Source organism: Thermobia domestica, chromosome 18 (genome assembly GCF_964235325.1).
Source record: "Thermobia domestica chromosome 18, izTheDome1.hap1.1, whole genome shotgun sequence".
Classification (NCBI taxonomy): Eukaryota; Metazoa; Arthropoda; class Insecta; order Zygentoma; family Lepismatidae; genus Thermobia; species Thermobia domestica.
This window is the reverse complement of record NC_137471.1, coordinates 134,153,815-134,171,057: the sequence shown is the minus strand read 5'-3', so window position 1 is coordinate 134,171,057 and position 17,243 is coordinate 134,153,815. Positions and strand designations below refer to the sequence as shown.

General features: G+C 35.8%; 1 protein-coding gene across 4 annotated transcripts in view; it reads right to left on the bottom strand.

The window, feature by feature from the left end:
- Positions 1 to 17,243, bottom strand: part of LOC145676093 (adhesion G protein-coupled receptor L4-like) — a 295,890-nt gene that overhangs the window by 72,864 nt on the left and 205,783 nt on the right. For all 4 annotated transcript variants that reach the window (XM_081746971.1, XM_081746972.1, XM_081746974.1 and 1 more), the window contains 3 exons: positions 12,263 to 12,476; positions 6,461 to 6,697; positions 2,798 to 2,913 (listed from right to left, as the gene is read on the bottom strand). In XM_081746971.1, the coding sequence (XP_081603097.1) occupies positions 2,798 to 2,913; positions 6,461 to 6,697; positions 12,263 to 12,476 (567 nt within the window). The remainder of the gene's footprint in view (positions 1 to 2,797; positions 2,914 to 6,460; positions 6,698 to 12,262; positions 12,477 to 17,243) is intronic.

Here is a 17,243-nt window from a genome sequence, read left to right as displayed (position 1 = left end):
AATGAAGACGGTAAGTATATAAAGTAGCATGTCAATATCAGAACAAGATACATTATCACAAATTGTAAAAATAATGAAAACGATGTATCAGGTTTCTCAAACCGTTTATTTCAAACAGAAAATATACATAATTCATAATTCTAAAATACAGATGCAAAGAAGTAATTACTAAGCATTCTTTATTTTAACAACAAAAATGGTACTTCATATTGGTATGTGATGCTAATCATGAAATTTATAAAAATCATCAATAATTATTTAATACAATAATCCAAGTTCAGTTTTTGACCTGGCAATATTGACATTACCTAATTTGATGGTAGCAACTAATACTCGCTACTAGTTTAATTTCTAATGTGTCAAGAGAAGCTATTATATACTAAATAAGGTTAGTATGCATTCTTTACTGTATACTTAGTCAAAATAAATGAACAAGAATTTTTTGGCCAAGAACTTTAGGAATAATCCAAAAATACATCAAAAGATTGCGATCCTGACCAATAGTTAGTTTTTGAATCAGGGGCCACAAAATTTTTGAACGGCCCCTAAATCGAATTTTCTTATTTTCTACGGAATAAGCACGTCATACTGAGTTAAGTGATAGTTTGGGTTTTGAGACATTTCTCTGCAAGTTCTTGAAAAAAAAAGTCGAAGAACTTTGAACATTTCCGATCAGCTGATTAGTTGAATAAACTTGGGTATGAAAACATTGACTCTGTAGGTCAATATCAGGGTTTTGATATTCGTTTGTTCGAAGCGATTGAAACGCCATCTATCTTGTGTCATCTACCCGTAACTATTACGTTTCCATTAGAATAAAACGTGAGGTAAGCCGGAGTAGGAGCATATAAATTTTGTTCGTCAAATTGAAAATTAGTACAATGTAATTTCGGTATGGTTTTTGGCTTAAAGTCCTCCTAGACGTAAGGTAGACGGAAGTATAGTGTAAGATTTTGTAAAGTGAACGGGGATATATCACTCGGCGAGAATTTTTAAGCACTAAATTTTAATCTATAATTTTTCTCTCTTTTTGGCCAACTACTGCAAGTTTTTGGTGCGTGATATGTCTTTGGTCACTAGATTAATCATATGTTGTTCTATGATGTGGCTACACAATATGTAGTTCTCCAGATATAAGGCCGACAAGAAAAATTTTGGCTGAAATATATTGTTAGTTTTTGGATCAGTGGGTCACAAAAGTTTTGAACGGCCCCTAAATCAAGTTTCCGTATTTTCTACGGAATAAGCACATCATACTGAATTAAATGATAGTTTGGGTTTGGCTACAGTACATGTGGTTCTTTAGATATAAAGTGTACAAGAAAATTTTTGATTGAAATATATTGGATCTTTTGATTTAAAAAAAAAAAAAATCTCTTCGATTTTTCTTATGAAAGTAATCTCATTAATTGTAGTAATGGACGACTAAAAATTTGGTTATAAGTCATTTGGAAAAGGAAGTTGGTTGCCATTATTTCATTATTATTCATTACTGTTTTGTGTAGCTACAAATCTATTTTTCTTCCTAGTATTAACTTTGATTTCAATTTAGCTATACTAATTAAAAAAAAAAAAAAACTATATTTACTTTGGATCAGTGATTCTCAAACTTGTTGTTACTGCAACCCACATTAAATGATAAAAAGTATTTTGTAGCCGACCTAGCTACCGAGAGGTATAAAGAGACAGTTGTAATTATTCCAGTTCATTCAATAACAGTCCGTACGAATGATTAATATGAAATTTATTTGGAGATGTTGTGATCACCCCGAGCGATCATGAATGTTACAAAGTAGAACTCGATGCATAAATTTTAATAAATCCAAATTTAGTTGGTATCTTTTATATCTATCGTAAATATCTCACTTTCAAACTAAATTGTAATGTAAATTTATGATTATGAATATAGTTGCCCTCTCGGTAGAGGAATATCAGTCGGTGACGATCGATTAAGTGTAATGTAAATTTCTTTCTCAATAACTGTATCTGTTATATGAAATTGTACACATGGACAAAGAGGGTTAAACTGTTTCCATAGAAAGGTAACACAGAGGTAACATTCCTCCCGACGCAGTGCCCCACCTCGTGACAGATTTTGACTCACCCACTCTCTTTCCATCCTAACCCAGCATCTCTGCTGACTGTAAAATAGTGTGGGGCTCTGAGTAACCACTTACTCGTTACCTTATTATCGAACGCTTCCAATTCTCATTTTGTGAATAGTACTTCACAACATATGTTTCTGCATCAAAATGAAATTTTAATAATTAAATGAGGGACCGCGATGGTTCAGTGGTAGAGTGTTCACCTCTGGTGCATGGGGCCCTTGGTTCGATCCTAGCTCGCGCCAAGTGAACTTTGCGGTGGACAAACACCGTGTGCGTGGGTTTCCTCTCACTTTCTTCATTCCAACATTTCATTCATTTCTCATCATCACCGTCTCCTTTAGCCTAGCCGGCATAAACGTGGGACGTAAAACTCAAAGACTACTTAATAATTAAAAGGAAAAAAACTTCTCGCGACCCACTAAAAAACGACCCGCGACCCATTGATGGGTCACGACTCACACTTTGAGAAACATTGCTGTAGATTAATTGTTTGTAAGTATCCGAAATGTTCACCAAAAATAATTTACTAGTAAACTTTGCTCTTTCAGGTTGTTAAAAATTTGAAGATTATACATACTCCTATTTAATATGGCTAACAGTTATTTTTAATTAAATTTGATGCTTCAAATAGAATTGCTTTTTTCTTAACATTTTATAACTACTTGCAAATAAGTATTACGATGACTTACCGAATAAACATTTAGATCATTTGATGACATTTCATCTTTATTGGCGCTTGTCATTTTTTCAACTATTTTCAACATCGTCTCCATGTACTCAATATCTTTGTCTACTGGATCCATATCTGTAAAATTTACAAATGCATATGTAAATTTCCGTTATTAGAAATATAATAATATTTTTGATTTTGCCATACCACATGTAATATGGAATCAAACTATTCCTCATATAAATTCGGATTAGGGTAAAACCAAATTCTACATATAGGTGTTGATATTATTGATTTCTTCCAGAAACATTTTGTCGTAAAATTTTCCTATTCGTCAGATTTTCTCTCTTTTTCATGGCTAGAGTTAGCTGATGTGTTTGTAGCATAAAGTGTCAGTCTCGAGTGTCAGTATCGGTACTGATATATGCGTAGTCCTTTTGCTAACTGGTTCATATTAGCATTGCTGCCCTTGAAGAACTTAAACTAGTAAAACAAAATCACCGAACAAAGTAACGTTTATTTTAAAATAAATAACTGTGTGACAGTTTCGCCAACTAACTGAACATATTGACTTCATCAGACACTGAACATATTGGCTTCATCAGACACTATCAAGCCAATCGCCAACTAACTGAACATATTGGCTTCATCAGACACTGAACATGTTGGCTTCATCAGACACTATGAAGCCAATCGCCAACTAACTGAACATATTGGCTTCATCAGACACTGAACATATTGGCTTCATCAGACACTGAACATATTGGCTTCATCAGACACTATGAAGCCAGTCGTCAACTAACTGAACATATTGGCTTCATCAGACACTATGAAGCCAGTCGTCAACTAACTGAACATATTGGCTTCATCAGACACTGAACATATTGGCTTCATCAGACACTATGAAGCCAATCGCCAACTAACTGAACATATTGGCTTCATCAGACACTGTGCTTCTGCTAGGCATTATTAAGAAAGAGACAGTGTCTGATGAAGCCAATATGTTCAGTTAGTTGGCGATTGGCTTCATAGTGTCTGATGAAGCCAATATGTTCAGTTAGTTGGCGATTGGCTTCATAGTGTCTGATGAAGCCAATATGTTCAGTTAGTTGGCGATTGGCTTCATAGTGTCTGATGAAGCCAATACATTCAGTTAGTTGGAAATTAGCTTCACAGTGTTTGATGAAGCCAATATGTTTAGTTAGTTGGCGATTGGCTTCATAGTGTCTGATGAAGCCAATATGTTCAGTTAGTTGGCGATTGGCTTCATAGTGTCTGATGAAGCCAATATGTTCAGTTAGTTGGCGATTGGCTTCATAGTGTCTGATGAAGCCAATACTTTCAGTTAGTTGGAAATTAGCTTCACAGTGTTTGATGAAGCCAATATGTTCAGTTAGTCGGCGAAACTGTCACACAGTTATTACCTTAAAATAAACGTTGCTTCGGTTAGTGATTTTGTTTTTCTAGTTCAAGTTAGTTTTTTGCATTCAAGGAGTCACTGCAGCCGATAACAGAAAAGTCTCCATTTCTATTTTCTTATTTTTGGCTACAGTAAATCCCTTTATTACACACTTGTTGAAATCTTAAAAAGTGTGTTCCATCTTCTTTATGAACAGCATTAATAGTGCATTCAGCCTTTCATTCCTTTCCTCTATCATAATAGGAACACTCAGAGTTATTTTAAAAATCATTCCACACTCTGAGAATATTCGTCATAGAGTTGTGGGAAGTAAGCTCTACTGGAGAAACAACGTAAATCGTTCCGAGTGTAAAATACTTTTAACTCAGATAACATTTCGGATCACTTCTGTAATACGCTTACAAAGTTACCTATAAATCGCTCTGGGAATTAATTCATTAACATTAATTTTCTTTTGACCTACTTTCGATTCCATCCTTCCTCTAATTAAAATATATATATATATATATATATATACAAGGACAGTATACAGGGTGCTTCGAAACAACACCGACCACATTTGGTCATTTCTGACAGCAAGATAAGACGAAAAGTATAGACCAACCTGGGTGCACGAATCCTTCCTTTTGGTGTTATAGGCTGCCGAAAACATGAAAAAATGAACTTTAAAGGTCCATAGCTCCAATACTATAGGACTTACCGTAGTTAGGTCAAGCCTTTATTTAGGAACTAGTATGTGCCCTATCCAAATATCCATGTTTCAGAATCCTAAGGTACTTTCGCAACAGTTTTTGTAGAGATAGTTGGTGAGTGCTTCAAAGTATATGTCCGTAGTCAAACTCCCTTTATAAAAATAGTTGCGTGAGTACCTTAGGATTCTGAAACATTTATTTTTGGATAGCGCACATATTAATTACTAAGTGAAATCTTGACCCGACTACGATAGGTCCCATAGTTTTGGAGCCATGGATCTTTAAAATTCATTTTTTTCATGTTTTCGGCAGCCTATAACTCCGAAAGGAAGCATTTGTGCACCAGGGGCGGATCCAGGACGGACTTCTGGGGGGGGGCTGTGGGTTGTAATACTCCTACTTAGAACTACTTTTAAGAGCTCCAAACTCTGAGATGGGTTTTGTTTATATATAAAATAAGAAAGTTTTCTCCTCTGGGGGAGGGACGATTGTCCCTCCCTGGATCCGCCCCTGTTGTGCACCCAGGTCGGTCTATACTTTTTGTCTTATCTTGGTGTCAGGTATCATCTCCAAAAGCTATCGGTGTTGTTTTGAAACACTCTGTATATGGTACGCTGTCTACGAACTCATCAGAATTGGACGAAATGTGACGTGTAGGCAGTGGCGTATTTAGGGGGGCTTCCGGGCTTAAGCCCCCCCGAAATCTTACTATAATAAAATAGATAAAATATCTTGCAGAATTTTCACATTTTCAGGCAACCCCTCCCGAAAGTTAGCAAAGCCCCCCAAAACAAAATCGTAAATACGCCACTGCGTGTAGGTATGCGTGATATGTGTGATTCCTGTGCAGACCTACGGCTCTCAAGTTATTGCCCATCAAATATGGAGTTGGACTTAATAAAATTTATGCAAGAACTTCTTTAATTGCTATAGTTACTGATAGTTGCTATAAAGTGCATCTTAAATTAATAAAATGATGCACCCGTGTTCTCTCCATTTTAGTTTATGTTACCATTTGGATTCGGTCGGGAGTCATGTGCAACCATTTGCTACTTCTTGCAGGCTGGAACTCCTATACTACCATCAATGACTGCTTATACAGGATGTGTACTGATACTGGAAATGCTTGAAATACTGGAATTTAATTCTCATATTGGAAATATTGGAATTATACTGGAATTTCGATCCACATACTGGAAAAATTATGAAATATACAAATATTATCATTCTTTATAGTCTACCCTGTATTTTTGAACTCCAGAAGTTCAGAGTAATAACAATCTTGCATTATAACTAGAGTATAATAATATACAATTATTTACACAAGTTATAACTTAAATATACATTTAGATAAAAATAATACTCTTGGCTCACTGTATCAGGCCTCCGAATAGGTGTCTACAGGCCCTGAAAGTCATGAATTGAGGTTGTCGTTCAAAAGAAAGTAGTGAAATTGAGCTTCAGATCATGCAAAAAAAGCGATTTTATAGAACAACAATACTTATGTAATACCGAACAGTTACTGAAATAATAAACTGATTTTCCTAAGAATGAAAAGAAAATAAATTACCTTCAGGTGAGGTGGAACGTTTCCCTTGATGAGATTTGCCTGATGAATTATTTGATGTATCCTTGTTTTCATCAACAACCTCAGTTTTCCCATTAGTTTCTTCTTTCTTCATGTTTTCAGCCTTCGTAATTCTTTTAAACATGGAAGATGCTTTGGAATATGATTTCGTATCCGTAATATTTAGATAATTCAGCATGTTTAAAAACTTTTTTGGAGTCATATTTTTGAAATCCTCTTCTGTCAACAGAAAACAATAAGTCTATGAACTTTTAAATTTCTCTTTTGAAGTTCTATCTTATTTATTTATTTATTATTTACAATAGGGAGGAATTGAGAAACAAATAACTGAAACATTGGTTTGAGTAAAGGTTCATGTAACATATCTGAAATATTATACGAGAGTGCATCAAAGTATGGCACTACCTTATGTCAATGTGCGAATATTGTTGTCTGTGTGGTGCATCAACGGCTATTATCGTATTTCCTTGCTATTTACTTCGCAAATCTCGATATTTACTTAATTACTCCTCAATTCAATTTTTCTTGTGTCTTCTTCTCCTCCTCCTTGTGTTAACTTCAGCAATATAGTCGAAATTTGATAGATAGTATGCCTTTTTTTTCCTGCGGAATTGAAAAATTATATACAGAACTTCTATCTTACTTGTTCATGCACTTGCACAAAAAGTAAGATGGAAGTTCTATGTACAGTTTTCCCAATTCCGCAGAAAAGTGAAAAAGTCCTACTATCTATCAAATTTCGACCATAAGTGCTAGGGTTAACACAAGAAGAGGAAAAAGAAGCAACAGTTCAAGGAGTAATCTGGAAGACTACATGATGAAGCAAACAGAGGGGGTTTGTGAAATATATATGCTTTTCCCACCCGCTGGTCTAGTGGTTAGCACGTGCGTCTTTGGTGCACATCGTTCCGGATTCGAGTACAGGTATGAGATACATATCTAGTAGGAAAATAATAACATTTGACGCACCACATATAGTTAACAAAAATTCGTTTTTTTATATAGGAGAGATTTTATATTTTAAATTTTCGTTTCATCGTCTGTAGATTTTGTACTTTGATATGCTTTGTGTGGACATGAATTCATATCAAAGGTAGTCATTTATGGAATACAACGCATTTTGAACAAAATGCTACATAACTTCTTAACCAAACCAACCCTTCAATTGTTATAATTATAAAGAGAAGATAGAGAAAATTATAATGTATAATAACATAAAATTATACGAAAGAAATAAAAACACTGAAGAAACATAAATACGAATTTATAGTATTAATAGTATTTATAGTATTAATAAAGAATGGAAAAAGCTTATTGACAAACACAGGGAATTAATTATATGTTAAAGCTGCTTCATGATGTTTTTCTTGTTATTTTGAGATGTTCTCTCATTGGTCGAGTCGTCATAGATTTGGGCGTCTATAATTGGCTTAGGCTGTCATCAACGGGCGTCATTGATTGGTTAGTTGTTCCGACCAATGAGGGAGCAGGTAGATTTTTGGTGCAAGTATATTAGTATGGTTGCATTGTATACAGATTTAGTGTATGTCTGATGAGGATCTTGGTTAGAAGATCAAAACGTAACACGTAAAGTTTTTATTTTTATGAATATTACAGTCTTGTTCAGCAGTTCAGTGTTTTATTTCTGTTCTTATCAGGGGCGTAAATAAGGGCCCCGCAGACCCCGCATTGCGGGGGGGGGGGGCGAAGCCATCACGGGGCCCCAAATCGTGATGTAGGACGTAGAGAAGAAGCCCCATTCCACGTTGTCTGCGGGGTGGCCCCCAAGCCCTTAGTTACGCCACTGGTTCTTATTTGCAAGACGTGCAGCAATGTTGTGTTGTCAGTATAAAACATAAATTAATAAAAATCAATGATCTATGTATTAAAATGCTATGTTTATATGTTTGAGCCCAATTCCTTTAATAATGAGATCTTGGAAACCACGACCTCTAGAAACTTGTCGTTTCATTACTCCATTCCAAATTTTTGATAACATTTGCGAATTCTCATTCATATGTTCAAAAAACGTCGCATTATTCTCCTATTCAAAGTTTTAGGGAACGCTTTTGAGCTCATAAGATTATCGTTGTCGCTAGGGTATTGCTAAAGTTAGGCAACTAGTAGAACTACGTACAGCAAGTTGACGGACATTGCAGGCGCTTCGCTTTAATCGGAATGGCAATATCTATTGCATACTGGCCACTTTGAAGCCTGTAGAGTCGCAATGAGGGGGCGCTTGGATATGGATTCATGAGAAAAAATGTATTTCTATTTTATAGCATGTACCACTTCTCCAAATTTGCCACAAACTCACCTCAACATCTATATATTAAAATGCTATGTTTATATTGTCATGGACGCTATTCAACTTAATTATTAAACTTTTGTCCGTGATTGAATTTTTATTTCATTACTCTTCAAATGACTCAAAGAACAGCGAAAGGAAACTTTGGATATTTCAAAACTAAATTTTGATTAATTAACGAATTCCTTAGTTATTTAAAAAAATGCTATGTAATTCTGTCTTTGAATTTGTTTCCAAGTACTTAAGTCATTTATCTTACAAAAATCATCGTGTAAGTTCATACATTGACAAATATGGTGAGAGAAGTATGTTCGTAGGTACACGTACTTACGATTTCACAATCAGTACAGGGAGTACATGACATCAGCACAAGTCGAGAAAAAAAAACTTCGCTTTCCTAAGTGAGGAGTATTTGCAACGAAAATCTCATCAAGAAGAGAATATTGTATCAAGACTTTGGAACCAATCTCAACATTAGAGAAAAAGTACAGAAGTGTATCATTTACTGAACTTCTACTTGATCATCATCTATATAAATCTAAGCTATGTACTCGTTTCATATTTGCCGATGCCTAGTTATGAGTTACTATTTGGGAAGTTTCAACAGACACGACTGAACATAAAATTACACACATTAAAATCATTCCTCCAAAACTCTATTCTGTCATTTCATCATAAACAGAATGTTCATGACTATTGCTGTACGAATTATTGATGTCTAGTTTTCTAAGGAAAGTTGATTGTTGTTACGACTACCTCTTACGTACGTTTTGTTTTATGTTAATCATAGGTAACACATAGCATAACCGCAATATATTTGTCTACAGCTATTCACTACCTATGTGAGTCTTCCTGTCTTTCATTTGCCTCTGTAAAGGGACGTAAAAATATAGTGAGGAAATGGGAAGAAGATTCATGCGTGTATTAGAGTGATGGATGCACTGTGTTGTAGACAGCGCAAGTTCTGGTAGTGAAATAATAGAAAGTCATGACGATAATTTGTTTTTCTTGCCAGCTTCTAGATTTCTTTGTTTCAAACATGTGCTACATATAATTTGCTTAGCAGAAAATAGATAAATCATTGTTACAACAACGCAAAATGAGATAAATTATAAACTTTCGCAAAAATACTTAATCAGACAAGGAGCGAAAGAACTAGAAAGACAAGATACAGAGAATACCAGCCACTGAGGAATCCCGTCAAGGCACCGGATGCCATAATGGCTTCTAAGTACTGGTACTTTAAGTTATGATTCCTGAAAGTCTCTGGCATTTTCAATCTTTTGGTTTTCCCTTGGACACTTACATGATCACGGAGATCAAAAATTAGATTAAAAATAATAATGAAAAAACAAAGAAAATATATACAATGGACGCATTGGAGAGGAACAGTGCAAAAATGAAATGAAATCTTTAAGTTTTAAGTCCCATTGTTATGCCGGTTAGGCTAAAGGAGGCGGTGATGATAAGTGAATAAAATGGTATAATGAAGAAAGTGGGAGGGAACGGGACAAACCCGAGAAAACTCACGGGCACGGTGTTTGTCCACCTCAAACTTCACTTGATGCTAGTTCGGACCGAACCAAGGACATCATGCACCAGAGGTGAACACTCTACTACTGAGCCACAGCGGCTCATAGGAGCAATGAAGATACCAACACCTTGCAAATTGCTGCTGGTTACACGTTAAATAGTAGTGCGTCACGCTGTAAACTGGCTGGCTCAGGTTGTGCACTTTATTGTTTAGGTAAAGAATGTTGCCAACTTATCTTAATGTTATTGTTATTGAGCTAATACTGGATGCATTTTTTTTTTTAAATTGCCGTCTTCCATTCCTTGCTTACCCAATCTTTATCCATGTTTAGTTTTTGAGTTTATAGAAGAATAAAGCAATTAAAAAAGTCTTTCTATTTCGTTCTTGACTCCAAACAAAATTCTTGAATCTTTATCTTATAATGTGTAGACGATCTTTGTCATAATTACGAGTATAAGTCAAAAAATAACCCCAATGTAGCTATAATTTTTCTTACATTGTTGATACTGATTTCTGTCCTCGTTTATTTTATTATTATGTTGTTGTGGTCATGCTATGAAAGTTTGATCCTAATTTCTTCCTTTGTCTTCCTTTTGTTGCAGATAGATCATAGCCGCTCCCTTAGAAGTTTGTACCAAAGAGGAATAACGAACAGTAATCCGTTTTCGTAGTCGGAAGATATATCAGGGGCTGCAATCCACCAGACTTTCGGCACAATACGGGAATATTGTCTTGCCGCAATCGAGTATCTACGAATGGATTGAAACATTCAAGAATGGTCGCAGAAGTGTTACGCACGAGGAAGGAACCGGACGACCATTTATGGCCACAAATGATGACAACATTGAGTGCAAGTGACATGGTTCTGTTAGAAGAGTGACTATTGATGAAGTGGCACCAGGGGCGGATCCAGGACGGACTTCTGGGGGGGGCGGTCGGCGGTAATACTGCTACTTTTAAGAGCTCCAAACTTGTTATGGATGGGTTTATTTATATATAAAATAAGAAAGTTTCCTCTTGTGGTGGGGGGGGGGGCGATCGCCCCGATCGCCCCCCTCTGGATCCGCCCCTGAGTGGCACATTGTTTGGAAATTAGTCAGCGTTATGGGTACGAAATAATACACAACAGACTTGGGTTTCATAAGTCATGTTCCTCTTTGGTGCAAACTTCTAGTGGAGCGGACATGGTCTATCTGCAACAAAAGGAAGACAAATGGAGAAATTAGAATTAAACTTTCATAACATGACAATAAAATGAATGATCAGCATGAACAATGTAACAAAAGTTATAGCTACATTGCGGATAATTTTTCTCTTACCCTCGTACTTAAAACATGTTGTAAAATCGAATATATATATATATATATATATATATATATATATATATATATATATAGCAAGGATCCTCGCATCACAACAGACGCACGTGTCAGCTCAACACGTGTTAATGATTACAAACAACCTAGCAGACAACAGGCCAACACGGAAGACACCGAGGAACACCGAAAGCAGACGGACCTCACGGAAGGACCCGGGGAGGACAAATAAAAGGAGGACTACCGAGGGACCCAGCATCAGTCGACCAACTGATCGCCTAACCTTTACCTTCCTATGTCGCTGTGGACTAGGAGCACCTCTTCCTTACCCTATGTCGCACTGGGCTAGGGATCCATCTTGAACTTATAAGCCAAGCCTAACCAACAACCTGCCAAAGTGTTCTGTAAACTACCACGAGTGGAAGGGGCACCCGGCAAAACATTTAGTATTCCTTCACTTGGTCATTGAGGAAGAGACATTGAATTAGAGACACTTATATTTATTATATTATATCTTGTAATAAAACTTGGTGAAGGGGAAAAGACACCCGGTCTATCATTTGACTCTACCAAACATTACAATATATATATTACATTAATATTGCACGAACTAAAAACTAACATACCGTAGCCTCCAAGAAAGAAGTGCACTTCATCATCAGCCAAGTAACGCAGCCATACAGTTATTTCATCAAACTGTCCATCAGAGAAGTATCTGTAATTTTCATTATCTGCTGTTTTATGGCATCCAATCAGCATTGTCGGAGGTTCCAATCCATTCAGCCTTTGTGTTGTTTTTGGCAAAATCTTCTGACCAATAGATGTCACATTCACGAAAAGCTGTGAATTTTATATAATTTACACATATAAATTAATTACTTCCTTTTAAGGGTATGGAAATATAAAAGTATATTAATCTAAGTTAAACTTAGTTCTAATTTGAAAATCTGTATCATAAAATTCAAAGTGACTATGTTTGTGACTCTTAATCTGTTGAACCATCCGACCGATTACTATCAAATTTTCAACATAGATTATCTTTGGGGCTGGGATGATTTTTATCATATCACTTTGACGGTGCAACTTAGGGGAGGGGGAAGAGGAGAACAATACAAATGATCGAAATGACCTATATTAGTATCGAATCCATAGTTTTTGGGGTCACCGAGATGAATAGTGACACTTCCGATCCCGTTTAAATCCAAATTCAGCTCCGCAACTTGGGGGAGGGGAGGGGGAGATATACAAAAATGATCGAAAATGACCGATGTTAGTGTCGAAACCATAGTTTCCGAGGTCGCTGAGATGAACACTGATAGTTCCGATGTTTAAATCCATGCCTCTAGAAACAAAAACAGCATATTTTATGGGTACCAGACACATGAGATAAGGAGTTGTGCATTTAGAATTTTTATTTTAACCCAATGAAGCGGGTAATCGATTCAGTACATGGTATAACTGAAATTATTTGTCCTAAAAGATTTGAATGGTTTGAATTTTACAAAATATAAAATTAAAATTTTAAGCGTAGCGTCTTAGAAAATACTATTGCATAGGATGGTAAGATTTTATAAGACCTTCTAAGTGGTAAGATGATACATACATTATAAATTTATTTCTACACGCCATGGCCTTATGATTTCTGAGGACGTTTCAATATATTATGCAAAATAATTATTGTATCAAACGTGCTTTTAACATGCAAATTAAGCTAAGTTCCGGTGAGCAAGGCTGCTACCTTTGTTCAAACCATTTAGCTATAAGAGATAAAGGGTTTTATTAAGCTTAAGGATTATAATAAAAAAAAGAAGCTCACATTACATATGACAATACATGATCCAGAAGAATTGAATTTCTAAATTAGTTTAAATCTTCGCTTATCAACCATTCATTTTCTTGCCTATTATGAAATCAAAACACATGGCTGCTATTAGAGTTTTAAGTGTTTAATTGCTTAGGCTGAAAGTGCTTTACAACTGTGCAACCCACTCCACTTACTTATTTAATTAATCTAGCTTTAAGCACTGGCGTCTTTCCACATAAATTAAAGGTAACAAAAGTAATACCTATACGATAACGAAACGAGACCAATATCACTTTTATAATCTGATTTCAAAATATTTGAAATAGGTAAGGCTAAGCGGGTAATAAATATGTGTGAAAATAATAACAAAACTTGCACAACAGTGTTTTCTGAAGAAAAATACTGGACTATGAGAGTGTGTTCAAAACACATGTACTTCCTTTGAAAGTAAAAACTACACACTAGGTTTATTCTGTGACTTAAGTACAGCGTTTCGAACTGTTAATCATGATATATTTCTACCAAAATTATTTAAATATAGCATTAAAATAGTTGTCCTAAAGTTGTTTGAATCATATTTGTTCAGAAGACAAGTTATGGACACTTCTCATTATGATAAACAAGGTAATAAAGTCATCATCATCATAGGTATTCTGTCATTATTGTCAAGTCACTTGTAGCAACTGAGAAGCTTCTATGCTCCACGATCTTCCGCTAAAATCTTCGTCTTCGTGTACGATATTTTTTTAGTTTTGATATCGTCCATTAATTGTAGTCTCCTTCCCCCTCTCTTTCCTGCCACCATACCCTGTAGCACGTCTCTAATGACAGTTCCTTCTTAGCCAGTTTCTCTTTCTCCTTTCAATAATACCTAAAATTGTTCTTTTTTCCTCCACCATTTCTAACACCCTCTCATTCGTTTTTCGCTCGACCCAGCCAATTCTCTAAATTATTTCCCACACCCACATTTCGAAAGCTTCCAGTCGTTTTTCAACGTTTTTGCATAAAGTCCATGATTTTGCCAGAAATTGTACAATACTCCACACGGAGCATTTTATAAGACCTTTTCCCAATTCTCTATTCAAGGTTTCACAAAATAGACTTTTCTTTCTCCTAAAGGCTTCTTTCACTCTTCCTATTCTTGCTTTTATTTCACGTTGGCACTTCATATCACTACTAATAATTTTACCCAGTTATAAAAACTAATCACTTATTCTATTTTCTCCCCTTCTACTTGTATATTTGACACGGACCACTTCGTTGCAATCATTATGACTTTTGTCTTTCAAAGATTTATTTTCATCCTATAGTTTTCAGCCTTTTCTTAAATTTTCTAACATGTAATTCTAACAGGAAAATAAAAGCAAAAGCCCATCACCACAGGGCAATTAAGCACAATAGCAGAAATATAGCTTATCACTGCCTAGAATTTAAGAAGTTACGAAATGAACTTAAAAAAGAAATTAGAACAGAATATAGTAACTTTGTTGCGAATACAGAAAACACGTTACAAACTGATCCTTCCCAGCTCTGGACTTTTGTTAAAACTAACAAGGAGGGTGTCCGAAGTGTAAATCTCAGATTTAAAAAATGTTTGTGCAGATCGTTAGGGGGGTTCATGGAATAAAGATAGCCACAACAAATTTTGGCGGAACCTCATATTTGGGTGGGACAGTGCCCCATTTTCAATTTTCGGCTTTCGTAGTAAAAATTGGCCTTTTGATTTGAAAATTGACTTATTGTTGTCGACAATCATTGTCATTCGTCTTCATTTGCGTAAAGATACTTTAATTGTGGGTTGGGGATCAGTGTGTGTGGGGTCCCCCTCACAAATGTGATACATGTTCCCCCTTCATTTTGACGAGCTGAATTCAAATATGTCATTAAAAGTACTTTGTGGAGTACATGTCCGGCACAGATCTCTACCTAGTTTCTGGGATGCTGAATCACAAGTTGAAAGAGAAATGAAGGGCTTGAAATAGGAGTGTGGCAGAATCCGTGCTTACTTTATGGATTGTATGTTTTATAGAAATGAAACTGCTCGAAAAAGTGTTTCGCGCAAAGACTTTTGCAGTACCATCTACATTTCACGAGTTTTATATCTTCGCACTCATCGCATATGATAGTATCGTTTAAGGAAAATGAGAAACTCATTGGATTAACAAATTCTGGCGGCCTCGCATCTACATATCCGAATTTATACCAACTATATTTGAACACTTCATGGTACCTTGGCGATCATAGTTGTTCATCAACTAGCGATTGTAATTTTATAATGTTGTTACGTTGGTGAAGTTGTATATCAATTTGGTGTAAAATTATGAAATCTGTTATTTTCCGTACAAAATTCTTCCATATTCTAAAGCCCCAAACATCCTATGGTTGTAGAGCCCAAATTGTTCCCGGTAGAATCTGTTTGATACATAACGTTTTGTCGTCCGGAATGTGTTGCTGCATCTCTTCCTCGTTAAAAGATGGCCATGAATCTACGAGCAAGACACTTTAATCCCTTATGTTAGGAACTAAAAGCTTAACATTTGGGGCTGCAATAACGTTTTCTTGACCTGTGGTCCAAACTGTCCTGTTAGTTCTTGCAATACAATATATAATGGCCCAACTAATTTTCCACTGGCAGACATAATGGGCATTATTGTATAGCTATGAGATAAAGCATTCTTGGATTGTTCAGAAGCTTCTACTTTTCTTTGACCTAGTAAGATCGGAATTGTAAGTATGGTCTATATCGAATTCCGCTAACGTATCCGTGACTTCTAGCTGGAAAGATATAATTCCGATCAAAGTGGTTTTTGCCAGGGAACTACACTATAATCATACATTAGCTATACAATGTCAAAGAAAAGTAGAAGCTTCTGAACAATCCAAGAATGCTTTATCTCATAGCTATACAATAATGCCCATTATGTCTGCCAGTGGAAAATTAGTTGGGCCATTATATATTGTATTGCAAGAACTAACAGGACAGTTTGGACCACAGGTCAAGAAAACGTTATTGCAGCCCCAAATGTTAAGCTTTTAGTTCCTAACATAAGGGATTAAAGTGTCTTGCTCGTAGATTCATGGCCATCTTTTAACGAGGAAGAGATGCAGCAACACATTCCGGACGACAAAACGTTATGTATCAAACAGATTCTACCGGGAACAATTTGGGCTCTACAACCATAGGATGTTTGGGGCTTTAGAATATGGAAGAATTTTGTACGGAAAATAACAGATTTCATAATTTTACACCAAATTGATATACAACTTCACCAACGTAACAACATTATAAAATTACAATCGCTAGTTGATGAACAACTATGATCGCCAAGGTACCATGAAGTGTTCAAATATAGTTGGTATAAATTCGGATATGTAGATGCGAGGCCGCCAGAATTTGTTAATCCAATGAGTTTCTCATTTTCCTTAAACGATACTATCATATGCGATGAGTGCGAAGATATAAAACTCGTGAAATGTAGATGGTACTGCAAAAGTCTTTGCGCGAAACACTTTTTCGAGCAGTTTCATTTCTATAAAACATACAATCCATAAAGTAAGCACGGATTCTGCCACACTCCTATTTCAAGCCCTTCATTTCTCTTTCAACTTGTGATTCAGCATCCCAGAAACTAGGTAGAGATCTGTGCCGGACATGTACTCCACAAAGTACTTTTAATGACATATTTGAATTCAGCTCGTCAAAATGAAGGGGGAACATATATCACATTTGTGAGGGGGACCCCACACACACTGATCCCCAACCCACAATTAAAGTATCTTTACGCAAATGAAGACGAATGACA